The 13,779-nt window shown below is 43.1% G+C and overlaps 3 protein-coding genes across 4 annotated transcripts; all 3 read right to left on the reverse strand.

Annotated features, from left to right (window-relative positions):
- Positions 1-50: 50 nt before the first annotated feature.
- Positions 51-3,112, reverse strand: LOC143327235 (uncharacterized). 2 transcript variants are annotated; one of them, XM_076741480.1, is made up of 7 exons: positions 3,028-3,112; positions 2,765-2,937; positions 926-2,656; positions 751-817; positions 557-644; positions 357-476; positions 51-256 (listed from the first exon to the last, which is right to left on the reverse strand). In XM_076741480.1, the coding sequence occupies exons 2-7, from the start codon at positions 2,805-2,807 to the stop codon at positions 140-142; spliced, it is 2,166 nt and encodes a 721-aa protein (XP_076597595.1). In that variant the 5' UTR covers positions 2,808-2,937; positions 3,028-3,112; the 3' UTR covers positions 51-139. The 2 variants fall into 2 exon arrangements, with proteins under 2 accessions (XP_076597595.1, XP_076597594.1); XM_076741479.1 differs by having other exon boundaries at positions 557-647.
- A 260-nt stretch (positions 3,113-3,372) lies between these two features.
- On the reverse strand, positions 3,373-5,808 carry dnase1l1l (deoxyribonuclease I-like 1-like). Its single transcript, XM_076741697.1, has 8 exons — positions 5,668-5,808; positions 5,486-5,574; positions 5,285-5,371; positions 5,071-5,192; positions 4,120-4,232; positions 3,837-3,994; positions 3,578-3,674; positions 3,373-3,492 (listed from the first exon to the last, which is right to left on the reverse strand). The coding sequence occupies exons 1-8, from the start codon at positions 5,806-5,808 to the stop codon at positions 3,412-3,414; spliced, it is 888 nt and encodes a 295-aa protein (XP_076597812.1). The 3' UTR covers positions 3,373-3,411.
- A 935-nt stretch (positions 5,809-6,743) lies between these two features.
- On the reverse strand, positions 6,744-12,151 carry traf3ip3 (TRAF3 interacting protein 3). The gene is made up of 13 exons (XM_076741747.1): positions 11,632-12,151; positions 11,381-11,525; positions 11,190-11,274; positions 11,043-11,070; positions 10,905-10,934; positions 10,460-10,555; positions 9,687-9,758; positions 9,299-9,439; positions 9,022-9,159; positions 8,806-8,941; positions 8,554-8,699; positions 7,858-7,974; positions 6,744-7,539 (listed from the first exon to the last, which is right to left on the reverse strand). The coding sequence occupies exons 1-13, from the start codon at positions 12,049-12,051 to the stop codon at positions 7,339-7,341; spliced, it is 1,755 nt and encodes a 584-aa protein (XP_076597862.1). The 5' UTR covers positions 12,052-12,151; the 3' UTR covers positions 6,744-7,338.
- Positions 12,152-13,779: the final 1,628 nt, after the last annotated feature.

The raw sequence follows: 13,779 nt of genomic DNA on the forward strand, positions 1-13,779 counted from the left end.
CACAAAATTTCATAACACAGATAACAGAACACAACTTTGAATGTCTGGCACTTTACATTGCATTTTTACAAGACAATATTGTCAGTTTTCTTTCATCATCTGGAAGCCTGTGAACACCTTATAAAGACAAAATATTGCCCTAAAAGAACAACACCTGGCTGAGCCAGTCTGCTTGGTCTGTGGCCAACCAGAACATCAGCAGTCCCATCACTATCACCACACCCATTTTCATTGTGAGCTTCAGCATGTTGAGACACTGGAGGAACAAAAAGACATGACAAAGAGGTAAAATTAACCAAACAATTAAGGGACAAATGGATAAAGTGAATGTTGAGTAAAGGCCAGTGAGTACACACTTTGTCCTTTCTGGTACAGATTTGTGTGTTGCTGAAATCTGGCACGTTCTCTGGTGGCTGAGTGTTTGGGGGATCGCAAGCAGGTTTCATTTGCGTGGCGTCGTCAGGCTCCCTCAATTCCTGGGCAAAAGGCAAAGCAGTTAATCTAGCAGCTAATCAATTGTCTGTGGTCACGTGTATGTTTCCATGTGTGCTCATACAGTACGTGTCCACACGGAGACCTCAGATGTTTCTACGGGGCTCAGGTCATCCTCTCCGTCTGTGGAGCTGCTGAGTGACTCTCTGTCACTGCTGAGAAAAGAGCAAACACACAGTTGTTTTTTGTTCGGATCTGTCATGGCTCAAGTTTTACTTATTGTTCAAGAAAGAAAAGTTGAATGTGCATTCTGCTCACCTGTCAGTTTCATAGTGAATGACTTGAGACAGTGGATCTGCACAAAACTGAACTTTTATCTGCCTGCCTGTAAAAAAATATAAATAAATATTAAATAAACTGTGGACTGAATACAACCCTTTGAACATCAATTTTATTCCATATAATCCATATAACCCTCCTCATCTTCACTCACCCTCTCTTTCATACTCCCCATCGCTGTCATCATAAAACTCATAGAAAGCCTTGATCCTCTCCTGCTCCTGTTCCCAGTTCCTCTCGTCTTCATATTCGTCGTCTTCCAGCTGTCCCAGCTGAGAGTTCCCAGAAGCTTCAAGTTCGGTGTTGAAGAAGAAGCTGTCATCCAGGGATCCTTGGTGAGAAGTGCTTGTGGTGTTTGTGCCCCCTCTCTGTACCACCAAGTAGCTGTTGACGTCTTCTCTCACATCTGAAGGCAGTGTTTCCTCTTTGTCTGTGTCCTCTGCGGTTAACAGGTCTTCAGACAGAAGGGTGTCAGTTGTTAACACGTCTAGATTCCAGTCTATGTTGAAATCTGCTGGATCCGCTCTGTTGCAGCTGTCAGACGTGCTCCACCTGGAAAACACTGCGTTCCTCCCACCGTGAAGCTCCTCCAGCTGCTTGTTGTTTTCAGGATCTTGTAGACACATATTCTCTAAGAGTTCCTCATCACTCCTCTTTACTTCACCCTCATCGTCACTGGAGCTGTACGAATCACTCTCTCCCATCTCACCTCCATCATCGCTTCCTGTCACAGCTGCATGACCCAACACCTGCTCGACAAGCTCTATTTTCCCTCTGCCTTTTTCCCCTGTCGCCACATCCAGGCGCCTGAACCTCTCAGCATCCACCTCTAAATCTATGCTGTACAGATACTCTTCTCCCTCCTCATTAGCCCCCTCAGCTCTTTCCATCCATGTTATATCTGTCCCAGCTCTTTCCAGGCAGGCGTCCTGCTCTGCAGTTGACCGGTGATTGCTCTCTTGTTTTTTTCCACCATCCTCTATGTATTCACATGATGAAAAGTCTGAGGGATAATCTGCAAAGCTCTCACCTGCCTCTTGGTGCTCCTCCCCCGAGAAATCCTCCAGTTCCTCTACATACTCCTCACTATCAACTTCAGCACTAATATCCTGTAGATTTTGCACTGATTTTTCTGGAAACTCCAGACTGGCTCTCGCTGGGCCATCCCTGCAAGGATTTTCAACGTCCTGCTCAAAGCACCCGGCAAGAACATTTTCTTCTTGTTCGATTTTCATGTCCTTGTGCTCAGAACCAGACAAGTCCTCTTGCTTTTCGTCTCTCCTCTCTTGCTCATCCTCTTCACACCGGTCACCTTTTATCATCATCTCACTGCCACATTCAGGGACTCTCTCAAAATAGGACACATGCTCATCACTCTCGCTGCCACCTTGCTCTTCGTTTCTAACTTGAGGGTTTTTGGCACCCTCTGGGGCCAGAGGTTGTCCCTCAGCAAAGATCCTGTCCTCTTTATTACCAGCGCAAAGCTCGTCGCCACAGCGGACCGTCATCAACAATTCCCCTGGTTTCTCTCCTTTTCCCATATCCTCTTCCTCGTCCTCTTCATCGTCTCCAAAGACAGAACCTTCCTGTTCAGAATCTCCATCTGAGCTTGTGTAATCCTCCTCCTCTGGTATTTTATCTGTGCTCATGATGACCCCTACACCTTGAAAATCCTCCTCATCAGACTGCTCTTCATCAACACTTTCAGCCATGTATAAATCTTTAGTTTCCACTGCAGTTTGGCCACTTGCTTCCTGGTGCAGAGCCTCAGCTTCCTTTGTTGCTAAGTTTTCATGAGAGATGCCCCCTTTGTCCTCATGTTTTTCAGCAAAATTTAAGTTCTCAAAATCCAAATCTCCATCAGAGAATGATGGAACAGATGTTTCTGTAACAACATCATCATTTGAAAATTAAACACTTTGACAAATAGTTTAAAATAAATAAATAAATCAATAAATCAATAAATGTCACAATACCAAGATACATTTCTTACCTGAAAATGCATCACCTAGCAGATCAGCAAAAGTTTGTTCCATCTTTGCAAACAGTTTATGAAGTAGGAGTTATACCGAGACAAACATGAATACAGTACCACAGATGATCTCTTCGATCAGAAAGGAAGAGAGCACGACGTAGCTTTCATCTGTTGTTGCTGCATGTCGCTTCCTGTCAAACAGACAGCGCTTAAATTACACATTAGAGCTAATATATTTGGTTAAATATATGACAGCAAATGTCTACATTCTGTAAGCTTACCATGAAAGTGACGATCATTAAAAAAGTCTCTCTAAAAAGTAGAAATCAGTCAAGTAATATCTTGTGTTTTCGGCTGCTGCAGGAGCATATCTTCATGAGCTCATGAAATGATGTCAGCTTTGATGTGGTTTTAGTTTCAGATGCACAATAAAAACTCCAGCAGTTGAACACGCAGTTCCTTCATGCTGAAACAACTCATGTTTATTGGTGCCTCATATGACTGAGATGAATGCAGTGCCTATTTGATAATGAGAGCCTTTATAAAAGAACACTTGCTGTCAGTGAATATTCTGTTGGGTAATTTGGTTTATTTTAAAAGCTAAAATCAAGTAAAAGTTCAATTAAAATCAAGGCATCCTCGTTTGTTGGTGGTTGTCCTGAGTCTTACAGCTCATTGCGGAGGAGGTAGTGGTGGTTGGGCTTCAGGTCAACTTCAACTGGAAAATGATCACTCACCTCAAGAGCCTGAAGTGGCATCAAAAGAACAGGGTTAGCATTCAGTTTAAGCATTTTAGTGAACTTAAGAAAAGCTTGTTTTTGACACGTGTACCTCTTCCTCTGAGAGATGGAATTTCTCTTTAAAGTTGAATGGTTGAGCTGAACCTGGCACTATGCAGGAGATAATCTCACGGCCATGCACGATGATCCTGTTTGAAAATGTGAAAAACATTTTGTAAAGCATAACCCTGTCTGACATGATGGGCGTCTACAGCAGAGAGAAAAGAAAGCCTTTACAATAATCATGTTATCATAGAGAGTGCACATGCAAGAAATTGTTTAGCGTAAGTGTGTTTTCAGCACTCTCCGACCTGTCATAGGCACAGTGTGTCTTCTCACGGACTGTCGTGTCTTGCTCATCTCCAATCAGCCAGAGAAATTTGGGGTCACTCCTCAGGCGCACAGCTCTCCAGCCCTTGATGGTGACGTAGCTGCAGCCGGCGTTGAGATCCCCCAAGATCATCACATTCTGAGTGAACGAAGGCAAGCACAAGGGGAAGTTCATTAGGTAGAAACTACTCAGAAATTACATCCTATGCGAAACCAACACGAGATAAGCAACTGGCCAAAATGAGTTCAAATGGTTGAACCTACATCATTCTTCCACTTTTTGTGAATTCCTTTGAAGACAGTATAGAGTTGGTCGATCTCCTTCATGGCATTTCTGGGACAGGTGTGGTGGCCGATCAGGACAAAATCCTTCACCACTATCAAAAACAAAACAAAAAACAAGACAGTTATGACACATCTTCAGTGCGCGTTTTCACATGCAGACTAGCGTTCCAGTCTTCCTGGTTTTGGTCGTATTCATGTGGTGTTCACATGGAACAGTGACAAACCTGATCTTTCATATCCCTGTGTACATAATCATTATTTTTTGCTTATTCTTTAATGGAGCTTCCACACAGTCTTTCTGTGGTTGTCATAGCACAGCAACAAAATGTTTAAATTGTGCTGTATCATTAAGGCCAAATGCAGTATAAGTCAAGCATACAGATCAGAAAACAATGCGTCTGTAGAGTTAGACCAGTCTGAAATGTTCTCTGAGATTATTCAATGAAAGCTAGACAGTCTCACAAAAATACACACTAAAAGGTGAACCACTCTACCACAAGGCTGACCCTGAGCTCAGAGCCATGTTTTCATGCTAACTACTGGTGACACCTGCTGACCAGTGGCACCAAATGCTACTGGAAGCTTTTTGTATTGTTCCGCTCTTCACTGAAGTTTACCAGTAAAACGCTCTTGTAATTGTTGAATTCTTCCATGAGACAAACCCTTCCCGCTGGAGTGAAGGGAGCTGAGCAGTTTGATGTGGTGGCCTTTTTTTCAGCTTGAAGAAAGTCTTAATTTACCCAGAATTCATGGAAGTTGAACGCTACTATAGTCTAGAAGTACAACGGATGAGTTGAGACATCTCCCTGAATTCTTACTGTTAGTTGGATCTAAGCCTGAAACTGGCTTCAGATCATAACTGCGATACTCGTGTATACAAAAGGCCACTTTCTTTTCCTGTATAATCCCAACGATTCTGATTCAGCGTACATGTAGTAGGGGAGTGAAAGCGAACGATGAAAGGCTCTCTGGAGAAAACATCAGTTGCATTGGTCCCATCTCCTTCTTGTTTAGGATACTGATAATGCTCTTTGACCTGCAGCACGTTGTTCCTGGAGAAGATGAGAAAGGCAAAAGACGACATTAAGGACATCACATTAAATCAACTGTTAACAGCACCGGGCTCATGTCTGACAGGGCTCACCTGTAAATGTAGACGTACTGCTCCTTGTAGGTCTTCCTCCCCAGCCTTTCACTTTCCACATAGGAGTACGAGTTGGATTTGTCAAATCTGCAGACATCAACATAAATGAGAGAAGTTTAAAGTTGAAGGTGTTGATTGGATGCTGTTTTATGTGCCCACATACTTTAAATGTGTAGTTCTTGAACCCACAAAAGCGTCTACCTGTTAAGATCCTTCACCAAAGCTTGCACTGCCTCTCCTTTAGCGTCTCGGACTTCCTGAATAAGACACAAGTCACACCGAGAAAGAATCTTGGGAGCAAAAGAAGAAGGAAAAAAAGATCTCTCAGTTGTCTTGTTTCATGTGGATACCGCTCTACTTGTTGAACACATATAGTAAAGTACCTTTAGTAGCATCCCCATGACCTTCTTGTTGTTTGCCTTTGATTCGCCAAAGCTCTGAACGTTGAAGGCGCAGATCTTCAGGGAAGACGTGCTGTTCAGCACACACAGCCCCACGACAAACAGCAGAAGTGCAGTCCTCATCTTGCAGAGGTTTATCGCTCTGTAAGTAAAGCAGAGTTTGGCAAGATCCTCTTCGCCATATTGTGAAATACCTTACACAAACCTCTTCACCCATCTGCACCCACTTTGCAGCCTCTTACCTTCAGCTTCACCAGGAGACTGATCCCAGACCAGCAAAGATCCATCTCTTCAATGACCTGCGGTGTATTTGGGGAACATGCAGGTACATGTGGGTGAAAGACAGGGGCTGCAGATCTGTGTGGTGGATGTGCTGTGTCAGTGCCTGTTGAGAATGGAGCTTGATCTGGAACAGTTAAAACCGGTGAATACAATGAACAATAGCATCCCACTCAGCCCAGCTTTGAGTGTGTTTTGTCCCTAAGTTTGAGCGTAATCGGACAATAGACAGTGCCATGTGTCATGTGTGTCAGTTTCATGAACATTTGTGCATCTTTCTGCCATTTTAGCAGCTGGTAGTTACCACACGGTGCCATCACATCACAGAGAGAATCAACCTGGTCTCCTAATGTTCTGTGGCTTAGGAAGTTGTTTCTCCTGACCTCTTTTTGTCTTTATTATTTCCAATACATTGATATGGAAACATTCAGATTTTTGAACAGTGTAGGAGTCAAAGATTTTAGAGGGTAAGTGTGGATGAGTGCAGCGGTACACAGGAACCTTTAGTTGTTTAGCAGGATGAGATCTTACAGAAAAGGAACAAATGTTGGTCAGTGGATGATGAAGGTGGTCGCTAATTACTCAGTGATGTCGTTGTCCAGTTTGTGTTTCATTGTATAGGATGCAATGCAATACGTCTGAGAAACGGTCAAGTCTGACCAATTTCGACTTGGTCCTTCTTAGCACTGTCTTCATTATGGAGATCTTGTGGTAACCACTTTAATTTCAGCTGACTCAGCAACATTAAAAATGTCTTCCAAGAAAACCCAACAAACAGTCACATTTGTTATAACAATATTTCTTTATTTCTTATGATATAAAACTCTGATAGCTCTTTCACTGAGTGCTCATTGTCCCCTATTTCTTTTATTTTCAGCAACAGTGAATCTGAAACAACTCGCCGACACCACAACAGCTGATGTTTGTCCTTGTCTTGAAGGCTTTTTTGTAATTCAATGTGGTGCTTTTGTCTAAATAAGCTGTTTACAGTACAAAGGATACCTCCAGCTATTTTGTTGATATTATCAACTCACAATTTCTTAAAATGTCATTAACGTCAGCCAACTTATTGGCTGATAGTGCTTTAAACACGTTTTCCTTGTTGCAGACATTCTAAACATTTTGTTGCCTCTTTCACACTTGAGGTGGTCACTTGTATTTTAACTCTCTGCAAACATCCTACACACTAGCACAACATTATTTCACATCACACAGACACACACAGACACACACACACAGACACACACACACACACACACTTTGAGTTCCAAGTCAAAAATTGTGTGCAGTACAAAAATATGAACAAACCACATCCTAGAAAGGTCTCATTTTTAAAACGAATACAACAGAAGCAATATCAGAGCAGTTCCATTGTCAGATTGGTCTAAAACAACTTGAGTGTTGAGGAGACGCCATTTCCATGAGATAATCTTCGATGCGTGTCTCTATGTCTGAGTACAGGTCTTCTACTTGCTCCCTGAAAGGAGGATACCACAGCCACAACATGGCAACCTCTGCCACAAAGAGGAGAAGAAGGAAGAACATCCACACTTTCCACCAGGAGCCACACGGTGTCTAAACAAAGAGGGAACAAATGTTTTTCGTTACACATCTGATGCAGTGATGTACATATGAGCAGGGAATCAAAGTCCTTATTGCTGATGCTGTGTTGGAGCTGGTTTGATGCTCACTGCAGCAAAAGCGTAAAAGACAAAGTGCTACAGAAACACACTGTAAAACTATTCACAATGTTATGCTGGTGATGTAAGGACAAGTGAGAGCATCTGAGTAGAGCAAGGACATTTGGTTTCAAATTCCCCATGCACACACACATGCACACACACACAGACACGCACCCACGCACACACACACACACACACACACACAGCTCACCGGTCTCCTGTGGCGGTGGCCGAGTTGCCGGAGCTCGTCCCTGCACTGCGACAGCCGGGCCTGGCTGGACTGACACTCCTGCCCCATGACAAACAGTTCTGTCTGCAGCTCCTCGCACTGTGCACACACACACACACACACACACACACACACACACACACACACACACACACACACACACACAAACCATATGGAAAGGACACATTGTACACACTGTAGGTTGATCATATTCAGCCCACTCAAAATACATTTACAATGCAGGTGATCTTTCAACATGCATTTTTCAAGATGTGTGTAAAGGCAGTGATGACAAAATGTACCTTTATCAGTTAAATGTTCTCCAGAAAGAAGGGCAGTTAATATTAAAAGCATCTTGATGAATATATGTTAAATAGATTTGCTAATCATTTGAAATACATTAGCAAAGCCAGTAATAGAAGCTGAATTAATTTTAGGTTTTTCTGGCCAAAAAAAGTAGATTTTTCTAAAACACGCCTGCAGTACAGAACTATGTCTGTAAATATAAGTTCTCCCTATGAATCAGTCTCTTCACAGCCTGTAAAGGAGGTGGGTGCCATGTTTGCCTGATGCATTGTGGAAACATGAATCCATTATTTAGTGAAGCACATAACTGTAATTATTAAATGTGAATTTTGTGAATGTGCTTCATTAGCAGGTGATAAAGGCCCACTTTACCTCTCTCTCTTTAAGTCGGAGTTTCTCCTGCGTGTGACGGAGCTGCTCCTCCACCTGAGAGTCTCTCCTCACCGTCACTTGCGGCTCTGCTTCCTGTGATGCCAGACGTCCCTGCAACATGAAGTCCTGGCTCTCATCGCCACCATCTAGGGAACATGAAACATTTTGAATAAATGATCCAAGTTGCCTCCAACATTAAAGCCGACAGTGGCTTCACATTGAAAACACGACTCAGAGGTCAAACTGTCTTGCCTCTAAGGTGCTGGATTTCCTCTCTCAGCATCTGGTTGTCCTCTTCCAGCAGGCCGATGTTGTACTGTAGCTCCTTCTTCTCTTGTCTTAATGATAGCACCTCATCCCTCAGCTCAGCCTCTCTCGCTCTGGACAGCTGCACAGGACACATATGTTACAACCATTTGCAAATGAAAAGCTTCTGACCATCCAGCACGCTCACAGACTGTACCTCACCTCCACTTGACTGTGCAGCTGTTGCAGCTGTTCATTACTGAGGAGCTGGTTCTCCCTGAGTTGTCCAGAGTTCAGCTTCAGCTCCTCATAAAGGCTCTGCCATCTCAAGGCTTCTGCTTTTGCTGTAATTAGCGCTTCCTGATGGCAAAACATACAAAGTAATATTGACACCCGGCTTTTTGATCGTCAGTAGTAGTCACCACCAAACCCGAATAATTCTACGACATTGATGTGTCTGTCTCCGTGGTATTAAAACGGCTGTGGTTAGATATTTTACCTGCATTGCCTCAGCCTTGGTGAGGGCCTCTGTTTTGTCCTGTGTGGCCTTCTGCAGGGCAACCAGGGCCCTCTCCTCATACACCAGCTTCTGCTTCTCCATCTGCAGCACCAGTTTCTTCATGCCATCCTTGGGAAACTTCTACAAAGGATAAAACACTGCTGAGTTAACACTGCAAATACAGGTTGAGATACAAACCAAAACCACAGAGAAGCGCGCTCAGCAGACTCTGCACTATCACTGCATGACAGAGTGAATGAACAGCAGGTCGGCTGTTTTAGGAGATACAAAATGTTTCAGTTGTTGCAAAGAAATCTAAAAAAGACTCCCATTACACGACTAAAAAAAACTGTTTGGTTGCTTCTTTACTACTCGCTGCTCTTCTTACCTGCAGGCAGACTTGCAGCTGCGCCTCCAGAGCCTTGATCTTGTTTCTCAGTAGGTCTTCACTGCAGCGAGCCTGCGTGGGTTAGAAAGGAAATGACTGACACGCTGTGAACCTGCGGATGGAAAATTAATGCTTCATGTACCAAAATCTGTGACAGTGTGTTCTTTCACTGCCTGCGCTCACTGGTGCGCAGAGGTGAATTGCAGCATCTGCGAGCCTCAAGAAAGATCACAATGCCTGCAGGTGCAAATGTGAAAAATAACATACAAGTTGCCTAATGATAACATACCTGAGTGAGAAACAGATGAAAAACATAAATTATTTGAACTACATGAACTTTGAGATCCTCAGCTGTTCAAACCCATATAAAAAAGTATGAAAACAAAAAAGGGAAACAGCAATATTTCCACTTCATTCATTACAACCAGAGAAGCAAAAAGAGAGCTAAAGAGGATGTATAGCACCTATAATATGTACTGACTGCCACTCCCTTCCTGTATACGAATGACAGCTTGCGCTCGTCCTATGCAGTACAGGCTAGAGCGGAAGCAGGAAGCACCAAACCACAGACTACAGAGACCTTCCTGAGGTAGCAGCTGTCATGCACTGCTGTGTACACGACTGTGACGAAGACATTTTCTGTGCAATATCAACCAGGGACCCAAAGGACAATGAGCAGCATGACCTTATAAAACAATAAATATGCATTTGGTATTTGAAACCTGTGACTGTGAAACACTGGGGGCGTGTTTGATTTAAATAAACAGCCTTACTGTCCATATTTTGCTGGAGGAGTTCATGAGGTTCGATGTGCTCTCCTGGAGGGCTGCCAGCTTCGTCTTCACTGCCTCCTCTCTCCACAGGGCCTCCTGACAGAAAACAGGCAGAAGAAGATAGTTACAGCACAATACAAACACTGAGTGTAGCTAAGTCAGACAGCATCTTCTGTTGAGCTTTTAACCTCATGGTTAAAGTAAATTCTACCCTACCTCAGCTATCATAAATATCATATGTCGGTAATATCAAGCTGTAAATTAACATTAGCTAACACTAGCCACCATGCATATCAGTAAGTATTTTATAACTACTTGATTCACACAATGAAATAATGTTTTAAAATCGTATTGCACTGTATTACCAAACTCAACCTTTCATTTGTAAAAGGTTGTTTTTTAAAGTCAGCTCAGGATGGACTTTGAGAGGAATCGGTTGTTTTACCTGCAAGTAGTCAGCTAACCGCTGAACATCCTATCAGGGGAGAGTTGGGAGACAAGAAACTCAGTTTAGTTTAGTTTTTTAAAATATACAAATTTGATTTAAAGTTCCAGTAAACAAAGCAAACAGCTTGAAACTTACTGACTCCCTGACAGTGACAAGGCCGGACCTGCACACAAGAAGGTTTCTCGTTATAGAAACACATAACACTGATCACAGCGGCCTCTCATACAACATGTGAGAACCGATATTTTGATCAGCTTTCAGGGAGATTTAACTTAAACTCACTCAGTCTGCACGCTGGTCTCTCGCAGTATCTTTTTTTGCCGAATATTATCAGTTTGAATGAATGTTTTGATGTTCATCTTTTGAGCTTTGGGAGAGAGAGAGTGAAAAAAAAAAACAGCATTATTAGTATGAACAAGCAAAGATGATATGACAGGCTAATCAAAATGTGATGTGACTGGTAAGAATAATACCATTAACACTATTCTCTCTTTTCTCTGTGCTTTTGGTCCTGTGCTGCTGGGATTCCCTTATCGCTGCTGTGGAGGTAGATGCTGGTGTCCTTGCATGGCCTTTCTCTTGCCTCATCAGCGTAACCTGTTCTGACCATAATGACGCCTGAGGAAATGATGAGAGAGAGGAAGACGGAGGTATTATTCCCTGTGGTCGTGAAACAGGTGAAACATGGACCTGGTGAAATAATATTAAAGAGTATAGTGTTTACCGATTTGCTGGTGCTCGGGCCACCAGTTACGCTGCTGTTTGGTGTTAAAATCATCAGTGGATGTCCGTTAGCTGTGGGGGTATTTCGGATATTTGTGTGAAATGTCTCTGGCTTGCTGATTGAACTGCGATGTTGCACTGAAAATGTCTGTCTGGAAGGTTTTGTCTTCAAAGAACGGTTTTCAGACTTCGGACCACACGGCTCTGGGCTCACTGATCTCCTCCTCAGAAATTCCAGATGCCTCTTTTTCTTCAGGTCATTCTTTATCAGCTTTGTGTTAAACTCTCTCGTAGGGCTGCGACATGAGGTCATGTTGTTGCGTCCTCGCAGGTGTTCATGTTTCTCTGCTCTGATTTCCACAATTCGGTCAAAGTCTTTCATTGGGGTGAGGTGTATTCCGCTGACAGCCAGGGCGTCCATAGCAAAGGCTCAGCAGGTAACTTGGACCCTGAAGCACAACTCAAGGATAGATAGGTTGGTTGACTGGTACCCAAAAACAGGCAAGGAGTTAGGGTTAGCAGGTGGGCGGGGAAGGTCAGATGCAGGAGAGTCTGTATGTGACAGGGAGAGCAGAGCAGACAGGAGGATGAATGATTAGGAGCTGGCTGGAGCTCTGAGAGGCAGCTCTTCTGGCTGTTCCAGTCTCTCGAGCCGACAGAGGAGGTGTGTCAGGAAATGAATTTGAACTATTTATATTGCTAAAATATACAGCATGTAAACAGCTACAATTTACTGATGCGTATCAGATGTTATGGGTACCTGAAAAATAGGATTTTCAAGTGTTGCAGGCGCAAAATGATGACTCAGCTCAGTTCAAACAGTTCAGTTGTGTGAGTGTTTGAAACATGCCCTCATGCTGGAGTGGTATAAATGTGTACTTTTCAAACACTGTCCTTTTAATATCAAGTGGCTTTCACCTGCTTCAACAAAGGAAAACAAATACATGAAAATTTGCGGTTGTGCTCCAAAAGTATGTGAGCATTGTACATTAAATAAAGAAAAATGCAAACCCTGAACATTATCTTTTACATTTCAGATGCTCTGCGTTGCACAGAAATGCATTTTCACTGTGAACCGTGCAGGTGAATACCAGCTGAAGCAGCTACAGCTGTTGTGGCTCTTGTAATACTAGTATAGGACTACATTTAGTAGTAGTAATATCAAATGTACTAGCAGATGTTGCAGTAGTTGCATTGTTGTTGTGTTTTGTCAGAAAGCTCCTCTAACACCAGACTTATCAAAGACAGACTAGGCCCTGGGATGTGCTGATTGAGGCTGTGGAGGGAAAATGTACGAGATAATGCAAAGTCAAAATGTAGCTTAATGAGCAGGAAACCATGATAGAGCTTACCTACAATGGCATCTCATTGAGCGGGGAAATGTCTTCATGAGGTGCTTGAGAAGTTATCTATGTTCTCACTCCTCTTGAATAGTGTCCGGGGCTTTTGTCTGCGTTTCACATGTAGCTGTTTCTGCTGAGCATAATTTTACAGGAAGTGAAGAGAACCGCCGCGTCATATGTTCCTCTATCTCAGCAGCCACTCGCATCAAACTGATGCCATACACGGGTGGGCCCCAAGATTACACACAGACCCAGCCAATTCTCCCTGCATGCAGACTGGGATAAAACACACCACTCAGGAGAGAGAGAGAGAGAGAGAGAGAGAGAGAGAGAGAGAGAGAGAGAGAGAGAGAGAGAGAGAGATGTGCAGTGTGTGTGGTTTCTTTATGGAAATTTAAATTTTTTCATAACAGCAGTCTGACTTTTTATTAAAATGGTTGAATGACTCAGATCTGACGAAGATTTGAATGACTGTCAGTGGGTGGTGGTGTGTGTGCCTGTGTGTATGTGTTATGTGTAATAAGCTTACTGACTAACTAATTGACTGACTTTCTATTGAATTTGTTGTCAGTTTGATTGATTAAAAGTCAGGACTAATTATCCCAAACACTGGATCTTCGCATCATGTATAACCTCAAATTCTCTCCATTAATACATTTATTGCCTCAATGAATCCACGGACAATGTCATGACATTCACAAATTGTGTCTTTGCATACAGCGCCATCTAGTGGTCGCTTCTTTGAACAACTCTCAACAATGTGAGCACTCCCATGTTCTCGCGATGTTTCATGAGGATTTGTCCTG

The sequence above is a fragment of the Chaetodon auriga genome, chromosome 10, assembly GCF_051107435.1.
Source record: "Chaetodon auriga isolate fChaAug3 chromosome 10, fChaAug3.hap1, whole genome shotgun sequence".
NCBI classification, from domain to species: domain Eukaryota; kingdom Metazoa; phylum Chordata; class Actinopteri; order Chaetodontiformes; family Chaetodontidae; genus Chaetodon; species Chaetodon auriga.

Coding starts and splice junctions, on each gene's coding strand:
- LOC143327235 (XM_076741479.1), bottom strand. CDS start 2,807: ATGGAACAAACTTTTGCTGATCTGCTAGGTGATGCATTTTCAG. Junction 477..556: donor TCTCCGTGTGGACACGTACT/GTATGAGCACAC, acceptor CCTTTTGCCCAG/GAATTGAGGGAGCCTGACGA. Junction 257..356: donor TCTGTACCAGAAAGGACAAA/GTGTGTACTCAC, acceptor TTGTTCCTCCAG/TGTCTCAACATGCTGAAGCT.
- dnase1l1l (XM_076741697.1), bottom strand. CDS start 5,808: ATGAGGACTGCACTTCTGCTGTTTGTCGTGGGGCTGTGTGTGCTGAAC. Junction 5,193..5,284: donor CAGTACGTCTACATTTACAG/GTGAGCCCTGTC, acceptor CATCTTCTCCAG/GAACAACGTGCTGCAGGTCA. Junction 3,675..3,836: donor ACACACTGTGCCTATGACAG/GTCGGAGAGTGC, acceptor ATTTTCAAACAG/GATCATCGTGCATGGCCGTG.
- traf3ip3 (XM_076741747.1), bottom strand. CDS start 12,051: ATGGACGCCCTGGCTGTCAGCGGAATACACCTCACCCCAATGAAAGAC. Junction 11,071..11,189: donor GAGACCAGCGTGCAGACTGA/GTGAGTTTAAGT, acceptor TCTTGTGTGCAG/GTCCGGCCTTGTCACTGTCA. Junction 9,440..9,686: donor AGCTGCAAGTCTGCCTGCAG/GTAAGAAGAGCA, acceptor TATCCTTTGTAG/AAGTTTCCCAAGGATGGCAT.